Source organism: Narcine bancroftii, chromosome 11 (assembly GCF_036971445.1).
Source record: "Narcine bancroftii isolate sNarBan1 chromosome 11, sNarBan1.hap1, whole genome shotgun sequence".
NCBI classification, from domain to species: domain Eukaryota; kingdom Metazoa; phylum Chordata; class Chondrichthyes; order Torpediniformes; family Narcinidae; genus Narcine; species Narcine bancroftii.
In genome coordinates, this window is record NC_091479.1 from 75,335,244 (window position 1) to 75,361,618 (window position 26,375).

The 26,375-nt window shown below is 43.3% G+C and overlaps 1 protein-coding gene across 7 annotated transcripts in view; it reads right to left on the bottom strand.

The window, feature by feature from the left end:
* kiaa0930 overlaps positions 1-26,375 on the bottom strand; it is a 76,710-nt gene that overhangs the window by 35,021 nt on the left and 15,314 nt on the right. For all 7 annotated transcript variants that reach the window (XM_069903466.1, XM_069903467.1, XM_069903464.1 and 4 more), the window contains exons 3-5: positions 6,696-6,800; positions 3,872-3,949; positions 3,249-3,350 (exon numbers count right to left, since the gene is read on the bottom strand). In XM_069903466.1, the coding sequence (XP_069759567.1) occupies positions 3,249-3,350; positions 3,872-3,949; positions 6,696-6,800 (285 nt within the window). The remainder of the gene's footprint in view (positions 1-3,248; positions 3,351-3,871; positions 3,950-6,695; positions 6,801-26,375) is intronic.

Here is a 26,375-nt window from a genome sequence, read left to right on the forward strand (position 1 = left end):
GGTAACCAACTGTATTAAAAGGGCACAGTCCTGAGTGTGCCTTTTCAGCAGAAGTGGTGAGCATTTTAATGAGAAATGAACTAAAACTGCCCTTTGAAGGTTACTTTGAATATTGTGAAAATAGATTGTAGAATTAAGGAGGTGAAAGATCATCTGCATTTCCTCACATCACTGGAAAGAGTCAGATCTGCTTTACCATGTGAACAAAACAGTTACAATTAATTCTCTAATGTTATGGAATGTCTAATGCTCCATTTAGGATTAGGACAAGGAGCAATGATCTTTGTAGAAAGTAAAAATGTCATGAATCATTTATCCTAAAAACCTTTCCTTAAATTATTTTGATTATTCAAACTCTCCAAAGTGTCTTGGGTTTTCTCTCTGTAAATTAGAGACACCATATAATGCATGTTGAATTTGTCACAAATGCAACTGCAAACTGACCAGCCCTGTTCCACGAGCACATGCTGGGTCCAAGCCCATGGACGATGTAGTTGATTGGGTGAGCTCCCCAAGGTACACTACATTCCAGGAGTATAACACCACAGTCTTCCGACACCATGACTCATCAGGTCAAACAGTGTACTTTATATAGCAAAGACAAAGATACATAACCAACATTTTGGACTTGATCCCTTCAAGGTATGAACAAAATGTAGGGAGGCACCTGAATAAAATTGTGGGGGGCGTGGGGAGTATGGAAAGGCCAGGGGAAGGAGCACAGTCCCAGAGGCAGGAGGTAATTGGTGTATGAGGGAGGGCACACAGCAAATAAGGGTAAGGGAGATGACTGAATGGAGAGGGAGTGGGGTTGGACAGCTGAAGGAAAGAGGGATAGGGAGGAGAGGGAGAGAATAGAGAGCAGGCTAGCAAAAACCAGAGAAGTCAATGTTTAAAGCCATTAGGTTCCCCAGATGGAAAATTAGCTGTTGCTCTTCAAATTTACATTGATGATTAATGGGAAGGGATGAGTGAATGTGGAAGTCACAGAGGGAGCGGCCCCTATAGAAGGCTGAGAAGGAATGGGTGAGGAAGATGCATCTGGTGGTGGGATCATGTTGTAGGTGATGGATATCGCAGAGGATAATGTGTTGGCTGCGGAGGCTGGTGGGGTGGTACGTGAGGAGAAGGGGAATCCTGTTTTTGTTGAATCTGTGGGGGGGGTGTGGAGAAGAGGGGGCCAGAGCAGATGAGTGGGAAACAGAGATGGCAGAGATGGGCTGAGTTGATCATGGTGGAGGGGAAGCTACATTTTAGGAAGACAGACACACCCAGAAAGTGCCACACTTGTGCTCACACCTCTATTCCAGACTCCAAGCAGTCCTTCCAAGTGAAGCAACACTTCACTTATGAATCCATGGGAGTCATCTATTGAGGCTGCTGCTCCTGTTGTGGCCTTCTCTACATTGGAGAGACTGGAAGATCGCTTCACTGAGCGCCTTTGCCCCATCTGCATCAGTGACAGGGATCTCCCAGTGGCCAACCATTTCAATTCTATGCTCCACCCCTGCACTGACATGTCTGTCCATGGCTTTATGTACGGTCAAACCCAAACCATTGTAAATTGGAGAAGCAACACCTAATTTCCTATCTGGGCACTCTCCAACCTGAGGGGATGAACATAGACCTATGAGTTTTGCTAGCCGACTCCACATTCTTCCTCTCTTCCCCATCCTTCTGTCTTCTTTCCTTCAGCTGTCCATACCCTTTCCTCTCCATTTATCGAGCCATCCCTTCTCCCCTTATTTGCTGATGTGCCCTGTCTTTCTGATCCACCTATTATCTTCTGCCTGTGGACTTGTGCTCTTCTCCCTACCCGTCTCCCCCACCATTTTGTTCAGGCGCCTACCCATATTTTGCTCATACCTTGATGAAGGTTGGTTAGGGATCTTTAACTTTGCTACATAAAGTACACAGTTTGACCTGCTGAGTTTCTCCAACATTGGTCTAGAGCATAAAGGGATCATGAAACATTGCTTTTTGGTGGACAAACAGAAAAATATTTATCAGGATAAAGCTGTCCAAAGACTTTAATGTCTATGATTCCAAAACTGATGCAAAAGTGAATTTTATTAAAAGTTGCAAAAATATTACTAAAAAATGTCAAACCACGTTAAAACAAAAAAAAAATTGAACAGCTAAATACAAATTTATTTATAATTTGAACAATTAAACAAAACGTTAATCCATGAAACTTGCAGCTTTTCCCTCCATTGAAATGAGAGAGACCTCATTAGATCTGAACAGGGCAGGTTTGGCAGGGACACTTCACAGCATCACTGCGGGGAATCTGCAGGAAACTGGTTCCCTATTCCTGAACTCCGCAAGGTGTTCAACTCTAGACCAATGCTGGAAAGGCAGCAGGCAGGACCTCTTAGTAAATTCTCCATGTCTCACTTCAACAAGTGACACCCAAAAGTGATTGACATCAGTGGTTTTCAAACTGCCCCCAAACTCTCATTCCACCTTAAGCAATCCTTAAGCCATAAGTGCTTTGTGATAAGTAAAGGATTGCTTAAGGTGGTATGTAAGTGTGAATGGAAGGTTGAGAACCACTGTTCTAGACCCAACTGTTACTGAAATATTTTGCTTGAGAAAAATGGTCATTGACCCATTTCTTTTAGAATTAGTAAACCGTGCACATAACAAGTCAATTAGGTACGATTAAAGCAGTGGTTTTCAAACTTTTTCTTTGGACTCACATTCCACCTTAAGCAATCCCTTACTAATAAGGCCATTTATGGCATAGGGATTGCTTAAGGTAGAATGTGAGTTTGACAGTTTGAAATCCACTGATCTAGATCAATGCTCCAATCAGTGACAAGCTTTGAATCTTTGGGCCATTTCGTGTAGCTGGAGGTCTACGCAACCTCCCCGCTGACTCCATTTTCCAAATCTACTGTCATTGGGACATCAGCTTTACACTGAAGATGTTAACCAAATGCAAGTAATTATTATTGCTTATCAGTTATTGCTCTCCCTGTGCCATTGCCCTGAGCGTCAATTTAAAATGTTCTTGCATGGAATCATTAAACATTAATGAGCCTCACTTCATTACAGGCACAAAATGATCTTGAAAACCCAGATCAGCTGCCTGAAATTTACAAGTGGCTACAATCAGGTCATTGACCCACAGAAAGAATTTGAGCAATGACTAGGCCATCTCAACTGTTGACTGTCACAGATGTATTAATCCTTAAGGTAATATATCTTCCAAGGTCTTCCAGTAAACATTAAAGAGACATTACCTCTTCAAAACTGTCAATCATGAAGAAGATGTTTGGATAACTGATTTTGGATTCCTCTCCTTTACTATCCATGGGGTGCTTGCTTGGGGAAGCAAATACTTGCTGTTTTTTAAAAAAAGGCAAGGAGAAATAATTTCTAACAGGGAAAATGCAATATGATGAGAAATTACAAGACATTTACTTTTATTAAGGCTTTAACCCTGCAATAAATCAATCAAGCACAGGCCTGAACAGTTTCATTAGTAAACCAGTGCTGGGAGATTCACAGCCAGTCCTCATTAGCTTCCAATTATAACGATATTTGTTGTTAAATTTGCACATCATTTGCAAACAGGTTACACTGCAGCTGGTTATTAACCAGATGAAATATCTCTTGTATAAACTACCTGAGGCTTCCAACCCAATCTAGGCATTGAGAAGACTTTTGTTTATCAAGACCAGAGAACAAAGCAGTAAGATCAAGAGATGTACCATATGTGGTTGATTTGGAAAGTTATATTTACATTTTCAATATTTCAGCAGTTTCAGTATTTTACGGCAGACTTTAAAAAAAAAACCAAGACCCTCGAATTGAGGCTTCCCATATTCACTGGAACCTCAACATGAAAAAGGCAGTCACTCACCTGGGATTTCTTCTTATGGATGTGAATGTCTCCTCCATCAGAGCGTGTGCAGACAGCACACGTCACTACGTATTCCAGCTGAAGAGAGAGGACAGGTTTGAGGCAACTGGTACTTTAAGCAAGCATCAGTCTGCTACATGTCAATTGAGACAATGCTGGAAGGCAAGTTGACTGGATGGTACATCGTGAAACAAAACCAAGTGATGGAATCAGACACAATCTGACACCCAGCTGCAATGTGAATGCTATGGAAAAACACTCAGAAATTCAATCCCCCTATTAAAGGAGGCCAATGGGATGCTGGGTTTCATTAATAGGGCATGGAGTTCAAGAGTAGAGCAGTCATGTTGTAACTCTACAAATCTCTGGTGAGATCACACTTCAAGTTTTGTGTTCAGTTCCTATTTACAGGAAGGACATGGAAACTATAGAGAAGGTGTAGTGGAGTTTTAACAGGATGTTGCCTGGATTGGAAATTAAATCTTATGAAGCAAGGATAGCAGAGTTGGGACTTTTTTTTCTTTAGAGTATAGAAGGACGAGAGGAGATTTGAGGTCTACAAGATTGTGAAAAGCAGAGACAGGGTGGAGAACCAGCACCTGTTTCCCAGGGCTGGAATACACCAAACACCAAAGGGCATGAGTACAAAGTGAAGGAAGGAAAGTTTAGGGGAGACATCAGGGGTACTTTTTTTTTTAAATGCAGAGAGTTGTGGGTGCCAGGGTTGGTGGTATAGACTGAAACATTAGGAGCATTTAAAAGACTCCTAGACGGGCACATGGATGAAAGAAAAATAGAGGGTTACAAGGTTGGAAGGGGTTTAGTACTTTTCATTTAAGGAATATAGGGTCAGCACAACATGAAGGCCCTGAATTGTGCTGTAGTGTTCTAATTCTTCTAACTTACATTCGCCTCTTTGGATAGCACAAAAGTTTGGGTGCATAGCTGGCTAATGTGATGAAAAGATTAAACAAATAGAACATGAACATTTTCTTCAATCAATTGATTTGACTGGCCCACAGGAATGTAGATTGGCAGTAGGGCACTGATAGTGACATGGTAGGAATATTAAATGATTATTTTGCTTCATTGATCTAACAGCAGAGCTGTAATTAGAAATTATCCAACATTTAAAAGAGGAATTAACATTAAACTCAGCCAATCGTGCAATTGTGCTACAGATACATATATTCACACAACTCAAAAATAAAGTATTGGAGGCTTGTTTCCCATATTTAAGAAATAAACAAAGCCAAGAGCATTGATGAATCTCAATTCAAGTAGCAAATTAGAACAAACCTGGGCTCTTAACAGTCTAGTCTGTTTAACATCAGCAGTAAAAAAAAAAAATGGAATTTTTACCATGAAATTAAACATCTAATGAAAATGTCAGTAGGTTTTAACCTAAAGGAGGCAAGATCACAAAGGATGTGAAAGAAATAAAAGAAATGTAGGCCAATGAGAACTGGGATAATGGGGAAATCAGATGTTTTACAAGATACACGTAGGTGAGGTTGAGGTAAATGATATCTCATTATAAGCATTTAAGACCCAGTTTTGTTTTTCAACAATAGGAGAATATAGGGGACAAGGTAAATGGAGAGGAGTCCACAGCCAGATCAGCCATGATTTAACTGAATGGCGGAGCAAGCACGATGGGCCAGATCGTCTACTCCTGCTCCCATCTCAATGCAATTATGACCAGGAACTAGACCATAGAGTCTAGCTATTGCAAAATACAGAGGCATAAAAACATGGGTGGAGATTTCAGCAGAAATCAAACTGAGGCAATGCCCAAATCAGGTGAAGTTACATTGTTGTACATGTGGTAGAAAGCTGATCCCTAGGTCATGATTCCAAACACTGAAATGCAGGAGGAACTCAGCAGATTTCAGAGCGTCCATTGGAGGTAAAGATATAAAACTTTTCTGGGCTGAGTCCTTCAAGGTGTGAGTAAAAAGCAGGCAGGCACCTGAATTAAAAGGCTGAGGAGAAGGAAAGAAAGAGTGGGGGAAGAGTACAAAGAGTTATAATTGGATATGGATAGAACAGGGGAGAGGAAAAGTGAGAATCAATTGGGGGAGTGAGGAGGGGCAGAGGCTTTTGGTTCTATGAATGTAGAGTTGAGGGAAGGAAAAAGAGGGGATAGGAAAGAAAAAGACAGAGTTAAAGGAGACATAGGGACAGAGGAGGGGTGGGGGAGGGAGGAGCTCAAGGAACAGATACCATCCAGTTGGAGGGAGCCCAGAAAGAATATGAGGCATTATTCTCTAATTTGCAGGTGGTCTCAGTCTGGTAGTGCACGAGACCGTGGACAGATGTCAGCAAGGGTGGAGAATTTAAACGGGATGCCACTTGGAAATCCCCATCTTTAAACTAGGTTACTAGTTACCAATTAACTAGTAATTAGAACCAATGCCCCAAACGTAAACAGTATGGCTCAGTCACTGACAGTTAGGATTTGAGTCGGTGATTCGAGAAACAAGGACTTTTTACTTCCTTGTATTAAATTATTTGGGAGGCATTCCCTCATCCAGCACTGTATTGAATAAGCAGTTGAACAAGGGAGGTAGTATTTGAGTGAGGTCGAGGGACAGAGACTCAGACTAATTTTGGTATCCCCACTGTAAATCAGGTTCCTCTCCGATCGAGTAAAATACCTGGTGCAGGAAATCTGTCGGCTTCAAAAATACAGCAGAAGTTGTGGTCTTTTAATACATAAAGCTCTAACAACGAGTTTCAATACATCTGATTTGGAATGATTGCCAGCAATATAACTGAAGGATGGTGCCTGACCAGCAAGAACCAGTGACTCTAAATATACCTTCTGCAAAACGAGATTCAGGTAAACACTCTCCTCCCAATCAATGTCTGGGTCACCGAGACCAGGCAGCTTCTTGGAATCTCTGCGATAAACTTCAACCTCAACCTGGCAAATTCAAGAGCAAGGAGGAAAACAAACAGTTCACACACTAACAATTCCACAGCGGATTAAATGACAGATCAACATTACATCATGGTTCCTTATAATAGATTGAAACAAATCTCAACTTTATTTCACAAGATATTTAGCTTTCTACTCAACTTCAAGAATTAAATTTTAGTTCCATTTGATTACTAAAACCATAAGTGGCATCTGCTTTATAAATGGAGACATATCATAATTCTCAAAGATATGATGGAACTTCCAAAAGCAGTTGGCTCATTGCAATTACATATACAATGTTGAAAATATATATTTTATTAGAATAAAATAAGGAACTGCATGCCAAGTCAGTAACATGCTTGGACAGGCAGAAGAATTGAGCAGGATGTTAATCACTGAAAATGACAGTACTAAATTGTTGGTTTCATTTAACTGACAGAGAATACATGGGCATCATGGTTGGTGTGGCGGTTAGCGCAAAATCTTTACAGTGCCAGGGTTCGAATCCCATGCAGTCTGTGGTAACAATATTAATATTTGGGGAGAATTTATAAGATTTAGAGTAGGTGTGGTGCGCTGTTAGACAGAATCAGACACACACAAGGTAAAGACTGAACAACAGGCACACCCACAACTGCAATGCCAGATCCAGGTTCAATGGAGTCAATTCTGCCAGTGTCCAGCGTGATGGTGCTTGATGTTCAGCTTGGTACAACCAGTGCAATGCCCATGTGGAGAACGACTGCAATCCATGATCCTACTATCAGGGACACAGCCCAGTGTAATTTCTTCTCAAACATTTGAATAGTCTTTGTTCAATTGTTCAAAGATGCCATAGGCATGGCATTGGTGCTCTGTATACAGAATGCATCAACTTAGATGGAACTACAAATGCATATAGACTGTATAGCAAGATGAATGAAAAAGAGCCCCTTTTGTATTTCCTGTTTATATATTTTATAATTGAAGCTTAGTTTTGAAATGAAAAAACATTCATGCCCAGCAGTCTCATTCATCACCTCCTTCTGGATGTGATGGAAGCTGCTGGTTCCCTATCAGCTGTGACAAGGAAATCCCTGCACTTGGGAAACCTGTGCAGCTAAAAAAGGAGAGGATGTATATAACAAGAAGGTAAAGACTTGGCACTGTTTTTCCTTTGTAGATGTAGGTTTTAAATTGTGAATAAAGTATTTTCCTGGAAAAAGACCGAGCGGCTGCACTGCTCAACCAACACTTGCCTTCTTCGGCATCTCGTCCACTTCAAGCCATGGGCAATTCTTTGCTGCACAGGCACAGCAGGGAGGGCAAGGATTGTGGCAGGCAGTCCTGACAGTAACACCCCTCTGTGTGTACTGTTGTAATGACTCCTTGCAACACCCATCTCTTATGTGGATTGCTGATGAACAGGTGGCCTCCCTGTATGGAACACTGTGGATTCCAGAGGATCACGAGACCTCCCATCTTGAAACTTGTTTATTCAGAAGTCAGATCACCTGCCAACCAAGGTTGAACTCTGGCCATCTATTCGTGCACATCTTGCCTTTGGTTCATTTAAATTATTCAGTGACATCATTGGGGAGACACCCAGCTGAGAAGAGTAAAATAAACAGTATAAAATGCATATCACAATTCTTCCTCTCTACCTCTTGGTCCAAGTCCCAGACATCGCTCCATGTCAGGTTGCTACTGTGGACATCACTGGAGGAGTCGCAGGCAAGGCTTATACAACACTGAGTTAAGCTACAGTACTACTATAGATCAGCGCTTGCAGACAACCGAATCTTTTTTGGGAAAGGGAATCAGGAGTGTTTGAAAATACCTATCTGTGAAGTGTACACGTGCAGGAGGATATGGTAGGGTAAGCAGCCATCAATATCGGAGTCCCTTGTGCATAATGTTCCTGCTTGCACCATTATGTTTTTGTCTCATACTGGTATGTTAGGGATGAAGTCGCTCCAATGAATGTTGAGGATGGAGCGGAGACAATGCTGGTGGAAGCGTTCTAGGAGCCGTAGGTGATGCTGGTAGAGGACCCATGATTCGGAGCCGAACAGGAGTGTGGGGATGACAACGGCTCTGTATACGCTAATCTTTGTGAGGTTTTTCAGTTGGTTGTTTTTCCAGACTCTTTTGTGTAGTCTTCCAAAGGCGCTATTTGCCTTGGCGAGTCTGTTGTCTATCTCATTGTCGATCCTTGCATCTGATGATGTGGTGCAGCCGAGATAGGTAAACTGGTTGACCGTTTTGAGTTTTGTGTGCCCGATGGAGATGTGGGGGGGCTGGTGGTCATGGTGGGGAGCTGGCTGATGGAGGACCTCAGTTTTCTTCAGGCTGACTTCCAGGCCAAACACTTTGGCAGTTTCCGCAAAGCAGGACGTCAAGCGCTGAAGTGCTGGCTCTGAATGGGCAACTAAAGCGGCATCGTCTGCAAAGAGTAGTTCACGGACAAGTTTCTCTTGTGTCTTGGTGTGAGCTTGCAGGCGCCTCAGATTGAAGAGACTGCCATCTGTGCGGTACCGGATGTAAACAGCGTCTTCATTGTTGGGGTCTTTCATGGCTTGGTTCAGCATCATGCTGAAGAAGATTGAAAAGAGGGTTGGTGCGAGAACACAGCCTTGCTTCACGCCATTGTTAATGGAGAAGGGTTCAGAGAGCTCCTTGCTGTATCTGACCCGACCTTGTTGGTTTTCGTGCAGTTGGATAATCATGTTGAGGAACTTTGGGGGACATCCAATGCGCTCTAGTATTTGCCAAAGCCCTTTCCTGCTCACGGTGTCGAAGGCTTTGGTGAGGTCAACAAAGGTGATGTAGAGTCCTTTGTTTTGTTCTCTGCACTTTTCTTGGAGCTGTCTGAGGGAAAAGACCATGTCAGTAGTTCCTCTGTTTGCGCGAAAGATATGGGTCATAGTGCGATAAATAAAGAAGTACAAAAAAGGTCTCCAGGTCATCCTTAGGTGCTGTTCTAATACCCAACATCACCCTCAGTAATTTATCTCCCCACTGAGGCCCGTTAAGTTTTGCCCGCAAGGCTTACTGGTGGAAATGTCCCACTAGCCCATTAGCCTGCAGGTGGTACACAGTAATATGGTGCAATTGCATACCACAAAGTCTCACCAGGTATGTTCACAAGGTTGAAGTAAACTGAGTTTCCGTCAGAGGTTAGATGGACTGGTACTTCGAATCAAGCAACTCTGGTAGAGAAAAAAAGTCCTAGCACATGTTTCAGCCATGATTTCCATCATTGGTGTAGCTTACGGCCAGTGGGTAAAATGGTCAACCATTGTTAGTATATACCGTTGACCTCTGGATACCAGCAGTGAGTCCACAATGTCTATGTGTACATGCTGAAAACTGAGTCGTAGGTGGAAATTGTTGAAGCAGTGCTCAGGTGTGCCGTTGGATCTTAGCTGCCTGGCAGGAGAGGCACGTTTGTGCACAGTGAATGACCTGCTTCCTTAAGCCATGCCAGACATATTTTGAGGACATAAACTTGACAGTTGTGCGGACAGATGGATGGGACAGACCATGAATGTGGTTGAAAAGTTTCCTCTGCCAAGGCAGTGGGATGATTGTGATACTTCAACCGGCCACCCACAACCAAAGTATGTTCACCTGGTCAGGGCCCAATAGAACATCAGCGAAGAACTGTACAGAAAGCTTGTAACTCCTGGTCCTCCTGGGCTATTTCAAGAGCCTGGAGATCGAACCCTCCTGTAATTAATTGCATTGACCTCTGTTCTGGACAAGGCATCAGCTACAACATTTGTCCTGACAAATACCACACAGAGGTAAATTCAGAAATATAGGCTGGATGCCTCTGATGTACCGACCAGGGATGCGTAATCTTGGCGAGGGCAAATGTTAGAGGCTTATGGTCAGTAAATGCAGTAAAATGCCTGCCCTCGAGAAAATATCTGAAATGTTTGATGGCCAGATAAAGCGCCAACAACTCCTGGTCGAAAACGGTGAACTTTAATTCAGGCAGGCTTAGGTGGCGGCTGAAAAACGCCAGGGGTTGCCAGTGAATCTTGAATGTGTAGTCTTGGATACCTATCCGGCACAGTTGTGCCATTGAGGCGTCGGTAATCTCCACAAGGTATTAAGCCGCTGGATGCTTTGGACACCTTATGGAGTGGCAATGCCCAAGAACTATCAGACCTTCGGATGATGCCTAGTTCCTCCATAGTTTTGAACTTTTTTTGGCCTGTAGTAGCCGGGAAGTCTTCATGCCTTGAAATGTAGGGGAGGGCCGGTGATGATGTAGTGCTAAATTCCATGATGTGGAGAGACTAAATGGAAATCTGGCATAAGTAGTTCAGGAAACTCTGCTAATAAGTTCGCAAAATCATTGGTGGCGAGTGTTTGCACTCGTAGCAGTGTTGCCAGCATACGACCTGAAGAAAATGGGCATGTGTAGAATGTGATGGGGTGGACCAAACTGTGCCCTTTCACGTCTACCAATAAGTCACATGCACTCAGGAAGTCTGTTCCCAAAATGGTCTGTCCTACGGCTGCTAGCGTGAAAGTCCAACGGTGTGTCGCCAAATACCAGTTCTATCAACTTGGTACCATAACTGCTAATCGTGGTGCCATTGGCTTGAGGCTTGAGGCACTCAAGATTCCTGCTCATAAGAGGATGGCAAGATACTGAGCTGAGCTCCGGTGTCAACTACCAGTTTGCATCCCGTGCACTGATCAGTGGCATATAACAGTCTGGTCTGGTCACCAACTGCCGAGCCCATCAGTGGTGGTTAGCATTGTTGTTTCCCTGGGAGTCAACCACTTAACTGCATGTTGACGCACATTCCTGCCCCACTTTCTGTGGTATCCTTTTGATAGCTTGTGGAGTGTCGTCGAACTGGTAGCTGCATTGACTTGACTGTCCAAGATGACCTGTTGAAACTTTGCCATGGGAAGCTACGTACCCTCTGAAGTCTGTCTGCCTCCCTCGCCACTTCCCTTGGTTTGGAGGGGTCAGCAGAAGAGAGCAGCAGGGCAATGTCACGAAGGAGCCGTTCTAAGAAGGTTACCTTGAACATTAAACAATTGAAATAACTGTCTGCTAATGCAAGCAATTTATTCATCAGCTGTGATGCCCTTCTGTCCCCCAAATCATCGAGGTGGAGTAAGCGTGTGCCTCTTTCCAAGTCAGACATGCTGAAAGTCATGAGGAGATGTGCTTTAAAAGCACTGTTGATAAAATCATCTACCTTGGCAGCAAAATCTTCATCGAAGGTGGCAACTACATGCCAGAGTTTGGTGGCTTCATTAGTTCTGTTCCTAATGTGGAACTGAGCCTCAGCCTGCTGGAACCATGGACGTGGTCTGAGGCCAGAAGATGGGCAGTTTCACAGCCACTGCGTGCAAAGCAGTAGTGGCATCCATTCTGCAGGCTTTCTCACTATGTTTCACTGTTGGGGCTCAAAAGATGTTGAGCACCAGTCAGGGGTCACCAATTTAGTGAGACTAACTGCAGAGCTCAAGAAACACAGCTACCAGAGAAGAGTCAAATACGAACTAGTTTTTACTTTAAACAATCGCACACCTCACAAAGGGGAGTGATGTCAGCGCGCCTCAGAATCATTGTCTCTCTGGCAACATGCCAACAAGGAAGCAAACCTGCTTTGTCAACCCACTCAGGTCTGCAAGCATGGGCTTTTCCTGGGCAAAGAGCAGCTCGCACCATTCTATACCGGTCGCTCGGTGCGGCGATTTTACCTGTCCAGCTCTGCGGCCATTTGGTCCACCAGATTAAGTATCTTCCCCAGTTTGTCTCCCATGTGTTCAAACAACCTCAATAACACATTTCCCCTTTTAAAGAAAAACAAAAATAACGAAAACATCTATATTCCGTGGTCAGTCTCTTTGCATTGCATCTGATGACACTAAGTTGTTCAGGTTCATTCAGGGCATCTGCAAGATTCAGCTGAAGTTCAGAATCTGTGAAGAGTTTATCAACAAGTTCATGAACAGTCACCAGTAGCTTCATCTTCAGCTAAACAGGATTTCCTCATACATCTTCCAGTTCTATCAAAAGCACCCTGTTCTGCTGTGAAAGATCTGACACTTACATTTTCTATCTCTGATTCTCCCTGTGGAGTGATGAAGCATGCTTATTCACCTCATCAGTGCATTTTTGTAAGTGGAGAATTTCCTACATGCCATCTTCTAATTTAGCTGAGAGATTTACCACAGATGTTCATCCACAATTTTCATGTCTTTCTCATTTTCCACGGTTTGTTCTGCTGATTAACATTTGCACCAAGCAACAGCCTCACAATTTCAAAATGGGAGTGAGACATGCTGGAGAGAAGGGCAGCATCACCATTTCCATCAGCCATATTAACCACACATTTCTGGACTTATGGCAAAATCTCTGTTTCCAGTCAGGTAATTCTCCACCAGAACCATTCATGCTGGGTATCATTTAGGCAGTCTCGCTTCTTTGCTGCCCATGCATTTAGCTGCTTTTTCAGTACTTTGCATATTGACAACAACTTTTCACTTATTTTGTACCTCTCTTATTTCCATTTTGCTCATTTCTCTCCAGCTTGACAACCTCTTGATTTGATATGCTTGCAGTTTCCGACTTAAACCCACTAGCTCGATCTGGCCACACAATTAGCCTTGACTTTGTCTTTAAAATTCTCTTGATCTTCAAGTGGAGTCTCCAAATGTCTCAAACATTTTTCCATGCTGCCATGGCCCTCTTCAGCCTTTGCCAGAGCTGCAATTCGCTGGGCAAGTTCAGTTTCTACTTCCGGCAACGTTTCTGCTCACTTAATTGTTTGCTGAAGTTTCTGTTCAGCAAGTTCCAGGCATTTCTGCAACTGTCTATTTTTGTCTTCTAGCTTGCACAAGACGACATCCTTATTTGCCAACTCATTTTCCAGTTTGTCATTCATGTCAATGGAATGAGGTTGATTCTTTCTGTACATCAAGGTATTGCTTCTCTAAGTGTAGTTATCCTTTCTTCCAGGAGTGTTGTATGCTTCAGTCTGTGAAGCCACTATGAAGACTCTTTTCACATCCACGTAGATCTAATATTGGCTGTACTCTCTACAATAATTTGAAGATCATCCTACAGCCCCCTTTTGCTGGAACATTCTCTCCAGTGAAGTCTGATACTTTTAATTTCACAGGATAAATCTTGCTCTTTACGATGAGGGTTTTGAAATCTTTGAAATCATCCATAGACAACAGATTTACCTGGGCTCCAGTGTCACTTAAATGGAATTACTGTCTCATTCACAGTCATTGGAACAATCTATTCTGTTTTGCCTGCAGTAGTCTGTAGTGAATACATGAAGAATTGAAAGAAACAGGTATCATTACTGATCAGCCTGCCATCTGATAAACACTGAAGTGGAATGACTGTGTGAAACAGACAATTTTGCGGATTCTCCTGGTCAGGGGAATTATTGAACCACCATGACCATTGTAATGGTCATTTTGATTGACCCACATCTTGGTAAAAGAAACAGGAGAATTCCTGCAATGGATCATGGCCACTGTGATGGCCATTTTGACAGACCCATGCCTGGGTTTTGGATCCATTGTAGAAGTCACATATTTTGATTCCCCTATGCAAGAAAGAGGGGATTTGTGACAACTATTCATACAAAAGGATATTTCTCTGGAAGTAATTCAACAAGGATTTGTGAGTCTTCAACAGTCTGATCAATCAGTCTCACCTCCTTCATAATTACTTCTGAGCATCAGATTAAAAGTCTGAGTTTCACAGGATTTCCAAGACTGAACTTTGGAAATTACTTTCCAGAATTGTGCCTAAGCTGTAATGGTTTGCATATGCACGCACACGTGCATAGTTGGAGTAGATTTAAGTAAGATGTTATATCTATTGTTTTAAAAATACTGTATTGGCGCATTTCTATTGATACTGGTCTGTACCGTGTGGTACTCATGTGGTCTCTGCTGCCTTACATATATTCACAATCTTTCCCAGAGTCAGATCTTTTTCACGCAACAGTCTTTCTCCAAGTCCATTATCTGGAATTCTGTAAACTATTCTCTTTAATGAATGAATTTTTCAAATTGCCAAATTCACATGACTTACTCAGTGTGTGAAGCTTGGCTAAGTATTGGTCAAAGCTCACACCTTGTTTCTGGTCACAGGAGAAAAACTTGAATCTCTCAAATGTGGCATTTTTACTTGGAACAAAATGCCCCTCAAATTTTGCCATCAGAGTGTCCAACATGAAAGCGGTCTCGTCAATTTAAAAACTCTTATAGATGTCCACGTACTTTCACCCATCACGTGCAGAAACAGACCTTTTCCCATCCATTCCGACAGCTTCTAAATAAATGTTGAATCGCTGTTTGAAGTGTTTCCAATCATCAGCTGGACTGCCGGTAAATTGCATCAGTGTGGGAGGATCTAACTTATCCAGGTTTACAAACTATTGTCTTCTCTTACTCATTCAGAATACTTCTGACACCATACTATGCTTGTTCTTTCAAGAAGATAGACTTTACTTGGATTTAACAGACTTTTATTTTCTTTGTGCTGCTTCAACTGAATTCCAACGACAACCCCCGTTTCTGCCCATCCACGTGCATTGCACGTTGGAAAATATAGTTGTTATTTACACACATAAGAACACACTGGCGACCAACAAAACTGTCCAGGCAGCTATTGCCCTTCTTTAGGGGCAAGAATGTTTGGAACAGGGAGCACCCACCCAGGGGGTACCCGCACAGGTTTGTCACATGGAAACAAGGCATGGTGGAAACAAGAATTGAGAGTGCATTCCCCTTGTTCTGCAGGAATATGTACGATGCCCTACAAGGTGTTGGCATAAACAGTGCCTGCATACATGACAGGGGTAGAGATGCCACGTTCACAATGTGGCATGAATACTGCACGAAAAAGCCACAAAACAAGCATTGCCCACCACACCTTCCACTACAAAGCCTTCCCTCAGCAGAGGTGGCCCCTGCTGCCCTCAGGGCAGAGATTATCTCACTGGTGCAACAGGGAATCACCAACAAAACAATTGCACCCGACACCTCCCCGCTGCGTGGAACAATTCCGTTCCTGCCCCATCTGATCCAGTGAGTGGTCCTGTCCCATCCGGCTGATTCGAGGCCATTTATCCCAATAGCTGTCTACTGGGAATAGAGAAAACACCCAGCGATGGATGGCACTGGTCAACACCGGAACAGAAAACACAATTATCTTCAGGAATTGCAAGGAGTGAAGGGGGACTGATGTTCGTATAGAGGGGTGAGGGGGCTCCATCCTCTCTGCCAGACAGGTGACTCCATCTCCCCATAGGTGGAAAACCTCCTCATCCCGGTCCTAGTGGCAGCCATCCCAGAGTGCATTCTCAGAATGAATGTGCTCAAGGGTCAGTCACAGCACACCAGCAAGGGAAAACTTAGGCTTGGGGGCTTGCATGGGCAACCATTGTCATCAGGGAGGCCAAATGGACTCCCCTGGTCATTTGCGCCCACTCCTCAACCCCACAGGTTGTCTGCATGCATCAGTATCAAGTGCCCGAAGGCAATGAGGAGATTGTGGAAGAGAGTGATGTCCTCTTCCACAAGGGGTTGATCAGACCCACCCTGTTCCCCTACAATGGCCCAGTCTGGTCCGTCTGCAAGAAAAATGGCACGTGGTACATGACAATAGATTACAACAAATTAAATAAAATCCTCCCCACCTCACTGTTGCCAAACCTGACGTGGGCACGTTGGTTGAGGAGATCATGGGCAGGGAGAACAAACTTTGTTATGCCATGGTGGACCTCACCAGTGCATTCTTCTCCATCCCCTCAAGCCCAGACTCCCAGGATCAGTTTGCCTTCACATGGGATGGCACACAATACACCTTTGGTCACCTACCCCAGGGCTATCACCATAGTTCCACCTTCTGCCACAGGCCAACAACCAGCAACCTAAACCATTGCCCTCCCTTTCCCCACCAACCCCCCATCCCCAAAATTCTGATCCAGTACCTCATGGAGGAGACAGTAGCACAGGTGCTGGATCCCTCATCTCTGTGCTCATGGCTGGGTGATCAATCAGGAGTAAATATAGGGTCCCACTCAGTAATCCTCTTCCTAGGAATTCAGTGGCACGCAGGCCAGAGGGATATCCCAGAGGTAGCACAAATTTTTTATATATTTAAATAAAAACACAGCAGTGCCCACCCATCAGGTCAGGACACCCTGACATTGGGACATCCGATTAGTGTCAAAATGGGAAGCAAGTTTTCATCAGGTCAGGACACCCTGATATTGGGACATCCGATTAGTGTCAAAATGGGAAGCAAGTTTTCATCAGGTCAGGACACCCTGACATTGGGACATCCGATTAGTGTCAAAATGGGAAGCAAGTTTTCATCAGGTCAGGACACCCTGACATTGGGACATCCGATTAGTGTCAAAATGGGAAGCAAGTTTTCATCAGGTCAGGACACCCTGACATTGGGACATCCAATTAGTGTCAAAATGGGAAGCAAGTTTTCATCAGATCAGGACACCCTGACATTGGGACATTCGATTAGTGTCAAAATGGGAAGTAAGTTTTCATCAGGTCATGACACCCTGACATTGGGACATTCGATTAGTGTCAAAATGGGAAGTAAGTTTTCATCAGGTCATGACACCCTGACATTGGGACATTCGATTAGTGTCAAAATGGGAAGTAAATTTTTACCAGCAGCTTTATGTTGCTGTGAATATTTTTCCTACTAACCCTGACCCACATACACAAGGGCAGTTTAGACTGTCCCCGATTATTGAAAAGGAGGTGCCAAAGTGATTACGAGAAGAAACAAAAATGAAAGAATAACACATGGAAAATGAGTTCATACAGGGGCCACATGGTTGGCTATAAAATCAAAGCAATATTTAGAAAGTCTACAAAAAAAACTAAAGAGCATCTCATGATGACTAGTAGTAATAATTCATGAAGACCTTAAGTCTTTGACTTGAAGACACTCACCACATTGGATCCTAGCTAGGTTCATCGAGAGCAGATAATGTCAGATTGTAATTAATAGGTTTTGAAGAGAGCTAAAGAATTTCCATTATACTGATGAGTAAAATGTAAGAGTTGAACTCAATGTGATTGGAGATAGAAAAAATAAAGTTAAAAGGCAAACTCATTGTCTAGTGTGGATTGTGGTGCATTACATTTAATAGGCTATGTATGCTTTAGCACTGATTTAATCAGACACCACTTCCTTTCAAACCATCAGCACATCTACTCCCACCACAAGCCAACCTCTCACAATGAAGTTAAAAACACCTGGTTTGCAAAGTTCACAAGCACCTCCTGCTGTAGCTTCCTCTGGCCAAAAGCTGGCTTCAGGCTACAGGAGTGGCTGCTTGAAAGGGCTATACTGAAAAACTTCTTTTTCAGCTCATAGTCAATGGAAGATTGGTCACTGGACTGTTGGAATCTAGGGGTTAAAACAGTATGAAATAAATGATTAATTAATAAGTGTATATTTACTGCATGGTTCAGGGAAAAAGGAATGTGATTAAGTGGCAATCACAGCATGGAGCAAAGTTGGCTGAACAAAATTGTCTCTCCAAAATTTCTTTGGCTTGGCTTCGCGGACGAAGATTTATGGAGGGGGTAAAAAGTCCACGTCAGCTGCAGGCTCGTTTGTGGCTGACAAGTCCGATGCGGGACAGGCAGACACGATAGGAGGAATGCTCAAACTAAAGGAGGTGGTGAGTAGCACAGGAGACACAGGCCAGATCAGAACAAAGAATGGCCTGTAAGAAACAAAGGGAATGGAAAACAAGTCTAGGAGGAAGATTAAGGCAGGAGGAGGTGTTAAAGAGAACAGCAGAAATTGGCCGGACAAGAACAGAATGGTCATTAGAAATATCTGGGGATGAATTAATTTCTGATCAACACAACAGGATAGTCTGGCCTGGAGGATTAAGATGGGAGTGCTACACCCCAGATATCTGCAAAACAGGAGATGACTTGTGATAACCCTTATGCAAAAAGATCTAGCAAAGGAAGACAACTTTTGTTCTGTATGATAATGAAATCTAGCAAAGGAAGCCAACTTTTGTTCTGTATGATAAGGTTGACCTATATAAACTGAACCAACTGGACAATAGGGGTCAGTCTCGGGGAGTAGCTCACTGTGCAGGTGACCTATGAACTACTGAGTGACCCAGAGCTCTGTTAAGTTTTATTCTTGTGCTGTGTAATAAATTGACTGTTGAACCGAATACCTTCTCCGATCACTTCATTCAAAGAACACGCTGGACTCAGACTACACATAGACTAAATTAAGAGTAAGGTAAAGCCAGAGTCCGACACTGGCCAGAATCTTAGCATTCCAATGCAGCTCAGAGGAAGTTGTTCCCATAAAGTGGAAGTGAGATTGGAGAGCAAACATATCCAACAGCGCAATCACGAATTCTGATCACCCAACTTCAGAGGGACTCTGTCATGAAACAGGAAGCTGCCGTACAAACATACATACAACTAGACTGACATTCTCCACTTTTTAGCAGGAGCAGGGATCAACACCAAAGCACTGCCCTAATTATCAGAGAGCACCATCAGGTAGATATCCAATATTCATTGAAATCACTCACTGGAATTTGTTGCCTGGACAACACTGTTGAGCAAGACAGGGAAGAGGTGGAGGAAATGAAGGGCAGTTGAGTAGACTTAGCAAGGTTCCCAGGTAACCCAAATCATCCTCAATTTCAATTTTCACCAACATCTCAGTAATCTCATGCACCCCACAACTCATTCTGATAGGGAATCGTTCCACCATTAGTGCTCGAATGATCAACTGGCAGGGACCTGGACAGTGGAATTTTCTCCTTCTCTTTTCCCATTTTACATCCAATATGAAGTCTTTGATCAAGCTTTCGTTCACCAATTCCTCTCTCTTCTCCATACGACTGAACTTTTAAAAAAAATTCTTTGATATAACTCCACTGAAGCAAGTTTATCAAATTTGCTATCACTGTGAACAGGTGGACGAGGGAAACTGCCGAGACCATCCTGCCGTTTGAGTGATGAAGCCCATACAACCGCACGAGGAAGACTTGCGCTGACTATTTTGGAGGCTCTCCCTCTTATTGGGGGTATTGCAGATTTCTAAAGATGCGAGAAGTTGTTAGTCTTATGACAAAAAATATACAAGAGCAGGTGAGACAATTCTATTCCTTCAGTCAAGACACATGAGTCTGGACAAGGGACACAAGAGTCCAGTAATGAAGAGATCATACAATGAGCAAACTTAGAGTTTAGCAAATCTTTCAATACAGTTTCATGCAACTTTCCCACTGAAGCTGCTTAACAGCACATCTTCCAATATGCTGGATTTTACAATAATTTGCTCTGCATTCCTTTCCTGCTAAGAGTACCATGGAAGCATCCAACAACAGCACTTCTTAAATGATCTTTCATCAACATTCACCTGTGGACTGACTAGTTCGCATGCACTTTCTACCCACTGTGCTGTGGCTTGCTTGAGATTTAAGCACGTAAGGAGATTACAGTCATTAAGCAGCCATGTGATGCAGCTTTCATTCCAACAGCCTGAATGGCACCATCCCACAGTTGGGGGTCAATGCACCAAGATGTTGTTCTGCCAGATTCTATACTAGCAAACAAGACTGTGATCCTTTGTAAAGTGAGGAAAAAAAACCCACTAAACAGACTGCCACAACAGGGTTCTCATTAAACACATTCAAATGTCTGAATATTAATCTTAATTGCCAGAAAATTTAAAAACATTTAACAATTACTGAGTTGCACAGTTCTTATTTACTCATGACGGAGAGGCATTTCCGAATTGGCTGCTAACCAGTATTGGAGTTGCAGTCTTCAATAATTTACAATTGACAGCAGAGGTTCTAACATGCTGATTCAGGAGCTTATGGAGGTCAATTCTGGTTGTCATGGAAATAAACCCATCATGTACAATTTCTTGCAAAGAATAAAATTCAGCCCCACAGCAGGAGACTTGGTTCAAAAGGTTGCACATGATGATGAATGTCAGTTCATCAGTTAGAGTAGACGGTTCAGCTGCAGGCAAGTAATCTTTCCAAAATAAAACATTTGATTTGAGAATTGTAATTTAGATCCAATTGATGGAAGTACAATGATAAACTGTGCCTATTTCTTAGTCTACCACCTTCCCTACCTCCAGTTCCTCAGCAGCTGGGGGCAGGAGCCTGCCCAGTGGACATTGAGATTTTTGTCAAGCCCATCCTCCTCGGTCCCCTCCCTGAACCAATTATACTTCATGAAAAATAGAAACAAAACCTCTTCCTGTGTCTTGAGCAGAACCAGATTACAAAAAAAAATTCGATTTTGGTAAATCCACAGGTAATAATCTAGGACAATCCATGGGAACAGACTGAAGGGCAAATGGTCAACAATTTGTTTCACCTGTGATCTTCATCTCAATGTCTGAAATTGGTCTTAGCCAGGATCAAAATAGTTCTAAATTGCAGTTAACAATCTTGATAAAATATATTCATGCTCAGAGGTCAGAGACAGGTTTAATTATTCCATTGTGGTTTTATTCACTTCGTTCCTGTATTCAACATCAAAGACCATTTCAATTAGCCCATATTTACTTCCCATGACAACTTTGTGCACGCAATATCTGTTGATCTTATGTTGCTCAAAATAATTCACTGCATTAACAGGAGTCTTCAATTCTTTTGCATTTCCTCTGTCGGTTCACATGACTCTTGCTATAAAATTTCTTATAAAGCGTATTAAAAACAAAAAGTTAAATTTTGGGCATCATAAAACTTACAGAACCTTCTAAATAACCCAAGGCGGGCGACGTTAGACCCAGTAGCCTCTCCAGGACACAGGTAGTTTCACTTGTTTTTCTTTTCTTCTTTTTCTTTGGCTTGGCTTCGCGGACGAAGATTTATGGAGGGGTAATGCAGTTAAATAGTTAAAGTGTTATGTAGTTATGGAATTTTAGTTTTTGAAAAGTCATGACTACCTGTTGTGCAGTTTAAAATATAGTTAAAAATGTAGCAACTCATCTCTGGGAAGACCTCTGTGCCGAGCTATGCAACCATGGGCTGCTACGGGGACAAGGCCATAAAGCCTTGGGATCATGGAGGAAAAGGAAGCAGTGCGCGAGGTGGAGAAAGCGCGGTAAGCGAGCACGCTGGGCTGAGAGCAAACTCCTGCCGCCCAGCTCTCCAGTCCATTCTGCTCACCCACGTCTGCTCCATGGTGAATAAAGTGGGCTCCAGAGGGCCGAACAGCGCGAGTACAGGGACTGCCGTGCTTTGGTCTTCACCAAAATGTGATTCAGCGACAGGGTTCTGGACACCGCTCTTCAGCTGGACAGGCTCAACTTATTACAGGCCGAATGTGGAAAAGCCTGTGGCAGTGGCCTGGGTGTTTACATAAAGACAGAATGATGTGAGGATTCAGTACAAGTCTCCTGTCACTGCTCAATGCTGGTAGAATTTGTGACTGACAGATACAGACTATTTTATCTGCTGTGGGAATTTACCACCGTCTTCATAGTAGGTATGTACATCTTCTTTTCTCTTCCCCCCCCCACCCCCCCCACCCCCACAGTGTGAATGCTAAGGAGGTGATCTGGGAACTGTATGAGGCAATAAACGAACTGCAGACCCTGACGGACTGATCATCATAGCTGGGGAATTTCAACCAGGTGAACCTCAAGCAGGGCTACCTAAATGGACTTTGCTAGAAGCAGGACGAACACGTTGGATCTTGTATGCACGAACATTTCTGATGCGTATCAGGTGGAGCTTGACCCCCACCTCGGATGCTCAGACCACATCTCTATAATGCAAAGCCCAGCATACAGACTGCTTGCTAGATGCTCCAGACCAGTCCTGAAGTAAGTTCAAACCTGGCCAGCAGGGACCATTCATGTACTTCAAGACTGCTTTGAGCTCACTGACTGGTACATATTTAAGGAAGCAGCGACTGTTGGTGACTGCATAAATCTGGAGGAGTTTATGGTAAAAGTGACCAGCTACATTAGTAGATGTACTGATGACATCACTATGCCCAAGTCCATCACTACTCGCTCTAATCAGAAGCCTTGGACAACTGAGGAGATACAGGTGCTGCTTGGGAACTGAGACTCGGCCTTCAGAGCAGGCGACAAGACAGCCCTAGTGATGGCAAGACCCAAGATGTCTAAGACCATCAGGGAGACCAAGCGTGCGCAGGCCCAGGTCATTCACAGTCACTTCCTGGACAGCAAGTACAAGCGACAAATGTGGAAGGGAATCCAAGATACCACTAACCACTAGACTACTCCAGCTGCATGTGCTTGTGATGCCTCCCTCCCAGATGAACTGAACAACTTCTACACGCAGTCTGAAGCAAAAAAAAAGTTACGGCAGAGAAGACCACCCCTCCTCCAAAGATCAGGGGCTGTGTCTTAGGGTGGCTGATGTTAAGAGCTAGGCAAGGTCAATCTATGGAAAGCTACTGGACTGGATAACATTCCCAGCAGAGTGCTCAGGGGATGTGTGACTCAGCTAGCAGATGTTCTCACTGATCTCTAAAATCTCCCTGAGAATTGCTGTGGTCCCTACGTGCTTTAAAGCCACCACCATTGACCTTGTGCCAAAGAATTCATCTGTGCCCTGCCTCAATGGCTACCGCCCTTTCGCCCTCACGTCCACGTCATGAAATGCTTCAAGAGGCTCATCAAGGGGTACATCAAGCACCTGCTACCCCCCTCACTGGAACTCCTGTAGTTCACATATAGATCCAACTGCTCTATGGACGATGCCATTACCACTACCCTCACCCACCTGGAAAATAATTATTGACTTCACTTCGGCATTCAACACAATCATACCTCAGTACCTGATAAGGAAGTTGAACCTGCAGGGTCTAAACACTTTCCTCTGCAGTTGGATACTCAACTTCCTGTCAGGGAGACCTTAGGCAGTTTGAATCGGTAACAATACCTCCAAAACCATCACAGTGAGCAGAGCCCCACCACAACCACCCACCCAGGGCTGCATGCTTAATCCACCGCTGTTCACTCCGCTGACCCATGACTGTGCCACTAAACACAGCTTGAACCACATCATCAAGTTGGCTGACGATACGACTGTGGTGGACCTGATCAGTAAGAATGAGGAGTCAGCGTACAGAGATAAGGTGCAGTCGCTAACAGACTGGTGCACAACAAATAACCTGTATCTAAACGTTAATAAAACAAAATAGATTGTTGTCAACTTCAGAAGGGGCCAGGAAGATCACACTCTCCTGACCACTGATGGCTCTACCATTGAGGTCGTCAAGAGTATCAAGTTCCTCAGAGTGCATCTCATGGAGAATCTCACCTGGTCCCTTAATACCAGCTCCATAGTCAAGAAAGTCCAGCAGCATCTCTACTTCCTGCGAAGTCTGAGGCAAGTCCATCTCCCACCCTCACTACAGAGGATGTATTGAGACCATTCTGTGCAACTGTATCACTGCCTGGTTTGGAAGCTGTACCTCCTCTATCCGCAAGACCCTGTCGAGGATAGGGAAGTCAGTGGAAAAGACCATTGGGGAACCTCTTCCTAGCATAAAGGACATCTACTACACTCTATGCAGGCGGAAAGCAATAAACATTGTGAAAGACTCCACACATCCCACATGTAAACTGTTCTCCCTTCTGCCAAGCATTTGGGTCCTTGCATCCAGAGTGGTACCTAAGAACTTGGGTCCTTGCATCCAGAGTGGGAAAACAGATTTCCCCCCCCCACCCCACCCCCACCCCGAGCCATCAAGCTCCTGAACACCCAGTACAGATGTGGATAGTGTGCAATGGAATTTCACTGTATACATCTTAGTTCCTTAATATTTTAATATGTTAACTGTTTTCCTAACTGATATCTATGTAAATATGCTCTGTGGTCCTGGAGAAACACTATTTCATCCTACTGTGTGAGCATAGTATGAACAATAAATAAAGTTGACTTGACTATTTTAAAAAATGTTGGTATGAAGTATTTCACAGAATCTCTTAGCAGAAACTCAACGAAGATCTGTCCCCAACAAGGTTTCAGCCTCCTTATATGGCTTACAAGAACAGAGAACAACTGAAGATTTTAAGAGGTTTGGCGTACTTTCTTCCATTATTCCAATTGTACTCATGACAATCGAGACAGTCCCTCGCAAATAGCCAAGAATTGTTGAAAGAATCATTGGTGCCTAGTCAACATCTTTGCAGAGATTCCCAGACTCCCGTGCTTGGGGCAATAAGAATGTTTTGTCCAAAGCATTCTCATTTTTTTCATTTATTTTTATTTTATTTATTTACAGCACTGTAGAAGCTGATTCCAGCCATTGAAATCCATACGGCCCAATTAATCTACAACCCTGTACGTTATGGAGGTTGTGAGAAAGCCAGAGCACCTGGAGAAAACCCACACAGGTCACAGGGAGAATAAAAAATTCCTTACAGTGCCAGAATTCAAACCCCGATCACTGGTACTGTAATAGTTTTGCATTAACCGTTACAAAAACAATGTCCTAGAAACAAATGGAATTGAGGTGATGGCTTACATCAATGTATCCCAAAATGGGGATCTGATATTTACAAATAAGGATCATTCCCCAAGTAGGTAAATTATACCAGCTGTTGGCTTTGGTTTAGTAACCAGCCATATCTGAAATGGACAACATTGTCTCTCAAGATTTCACTTATACAAACTGCAGAATGGGCTACACGACATCAGATCACTTCTGTTGGGAAAGCACAGAAGACAAACCATAGATAATGTTTGCTACACATGGATATTAACAATGTTGAAGGTGTACTGATGGGCTCTTGCATTTCTATACATGTTCTTTCAGGATAAAGCAAGGATTCACAAGGCACATCGAGAACTGCTACTCTCTCCAGCTACACAGTGTTTTGTGTACAGTGTCACCCAATTCACATGCATCTAACTGGAAAATAGCACCCAAAATTTCCTCAACATTAAATTATCTCTCTCTCCAATTTCATTCCAATTCAGTCCATTTCAAGTCAGCATAATTAAAATGAAAGAAGTGAGATAGGAGAAAACATCATAACAATATGAGAATTGTTCTTCAGGACTTTGATACTTCAATTCATTTTAGCATCCTGTCCTGCAATTTAGATACAAATTTCGTGGATCATACACACAAAAACATAATAAAAGCAAATATCAGAAGGTAATTATTTTCTTAATCTACATGACAGAAACACACCCTTCAGCCCATCAAGTCCACTCTGAACACTGAGCACCTATTTTTATCTCCCCCCCCCCCCCCACACACATTTTTTATTTCACCCTTCCCCACTAGCTTCTATCACTCACCTACAAACTAGGGGCAACTTACAGTGGCCACTTAACCCTCAACCCTATCAGTTGTGACACATCCCTCCACCTACTCCCTCACCATCTCAAAAGACTTCAAGTGCTTCTAGGTGAAGCAGATATTTGCAAGCACTTCCTCCAACCTGGTCATTTGGTGCTTGCGAGGTGGCCTCTTCCACACTGGCGAGACTAAGCATAGACTTGATGACAGCTTTGAAAAGCACCTGCACCCTGTCCGCAGGAGACAGCT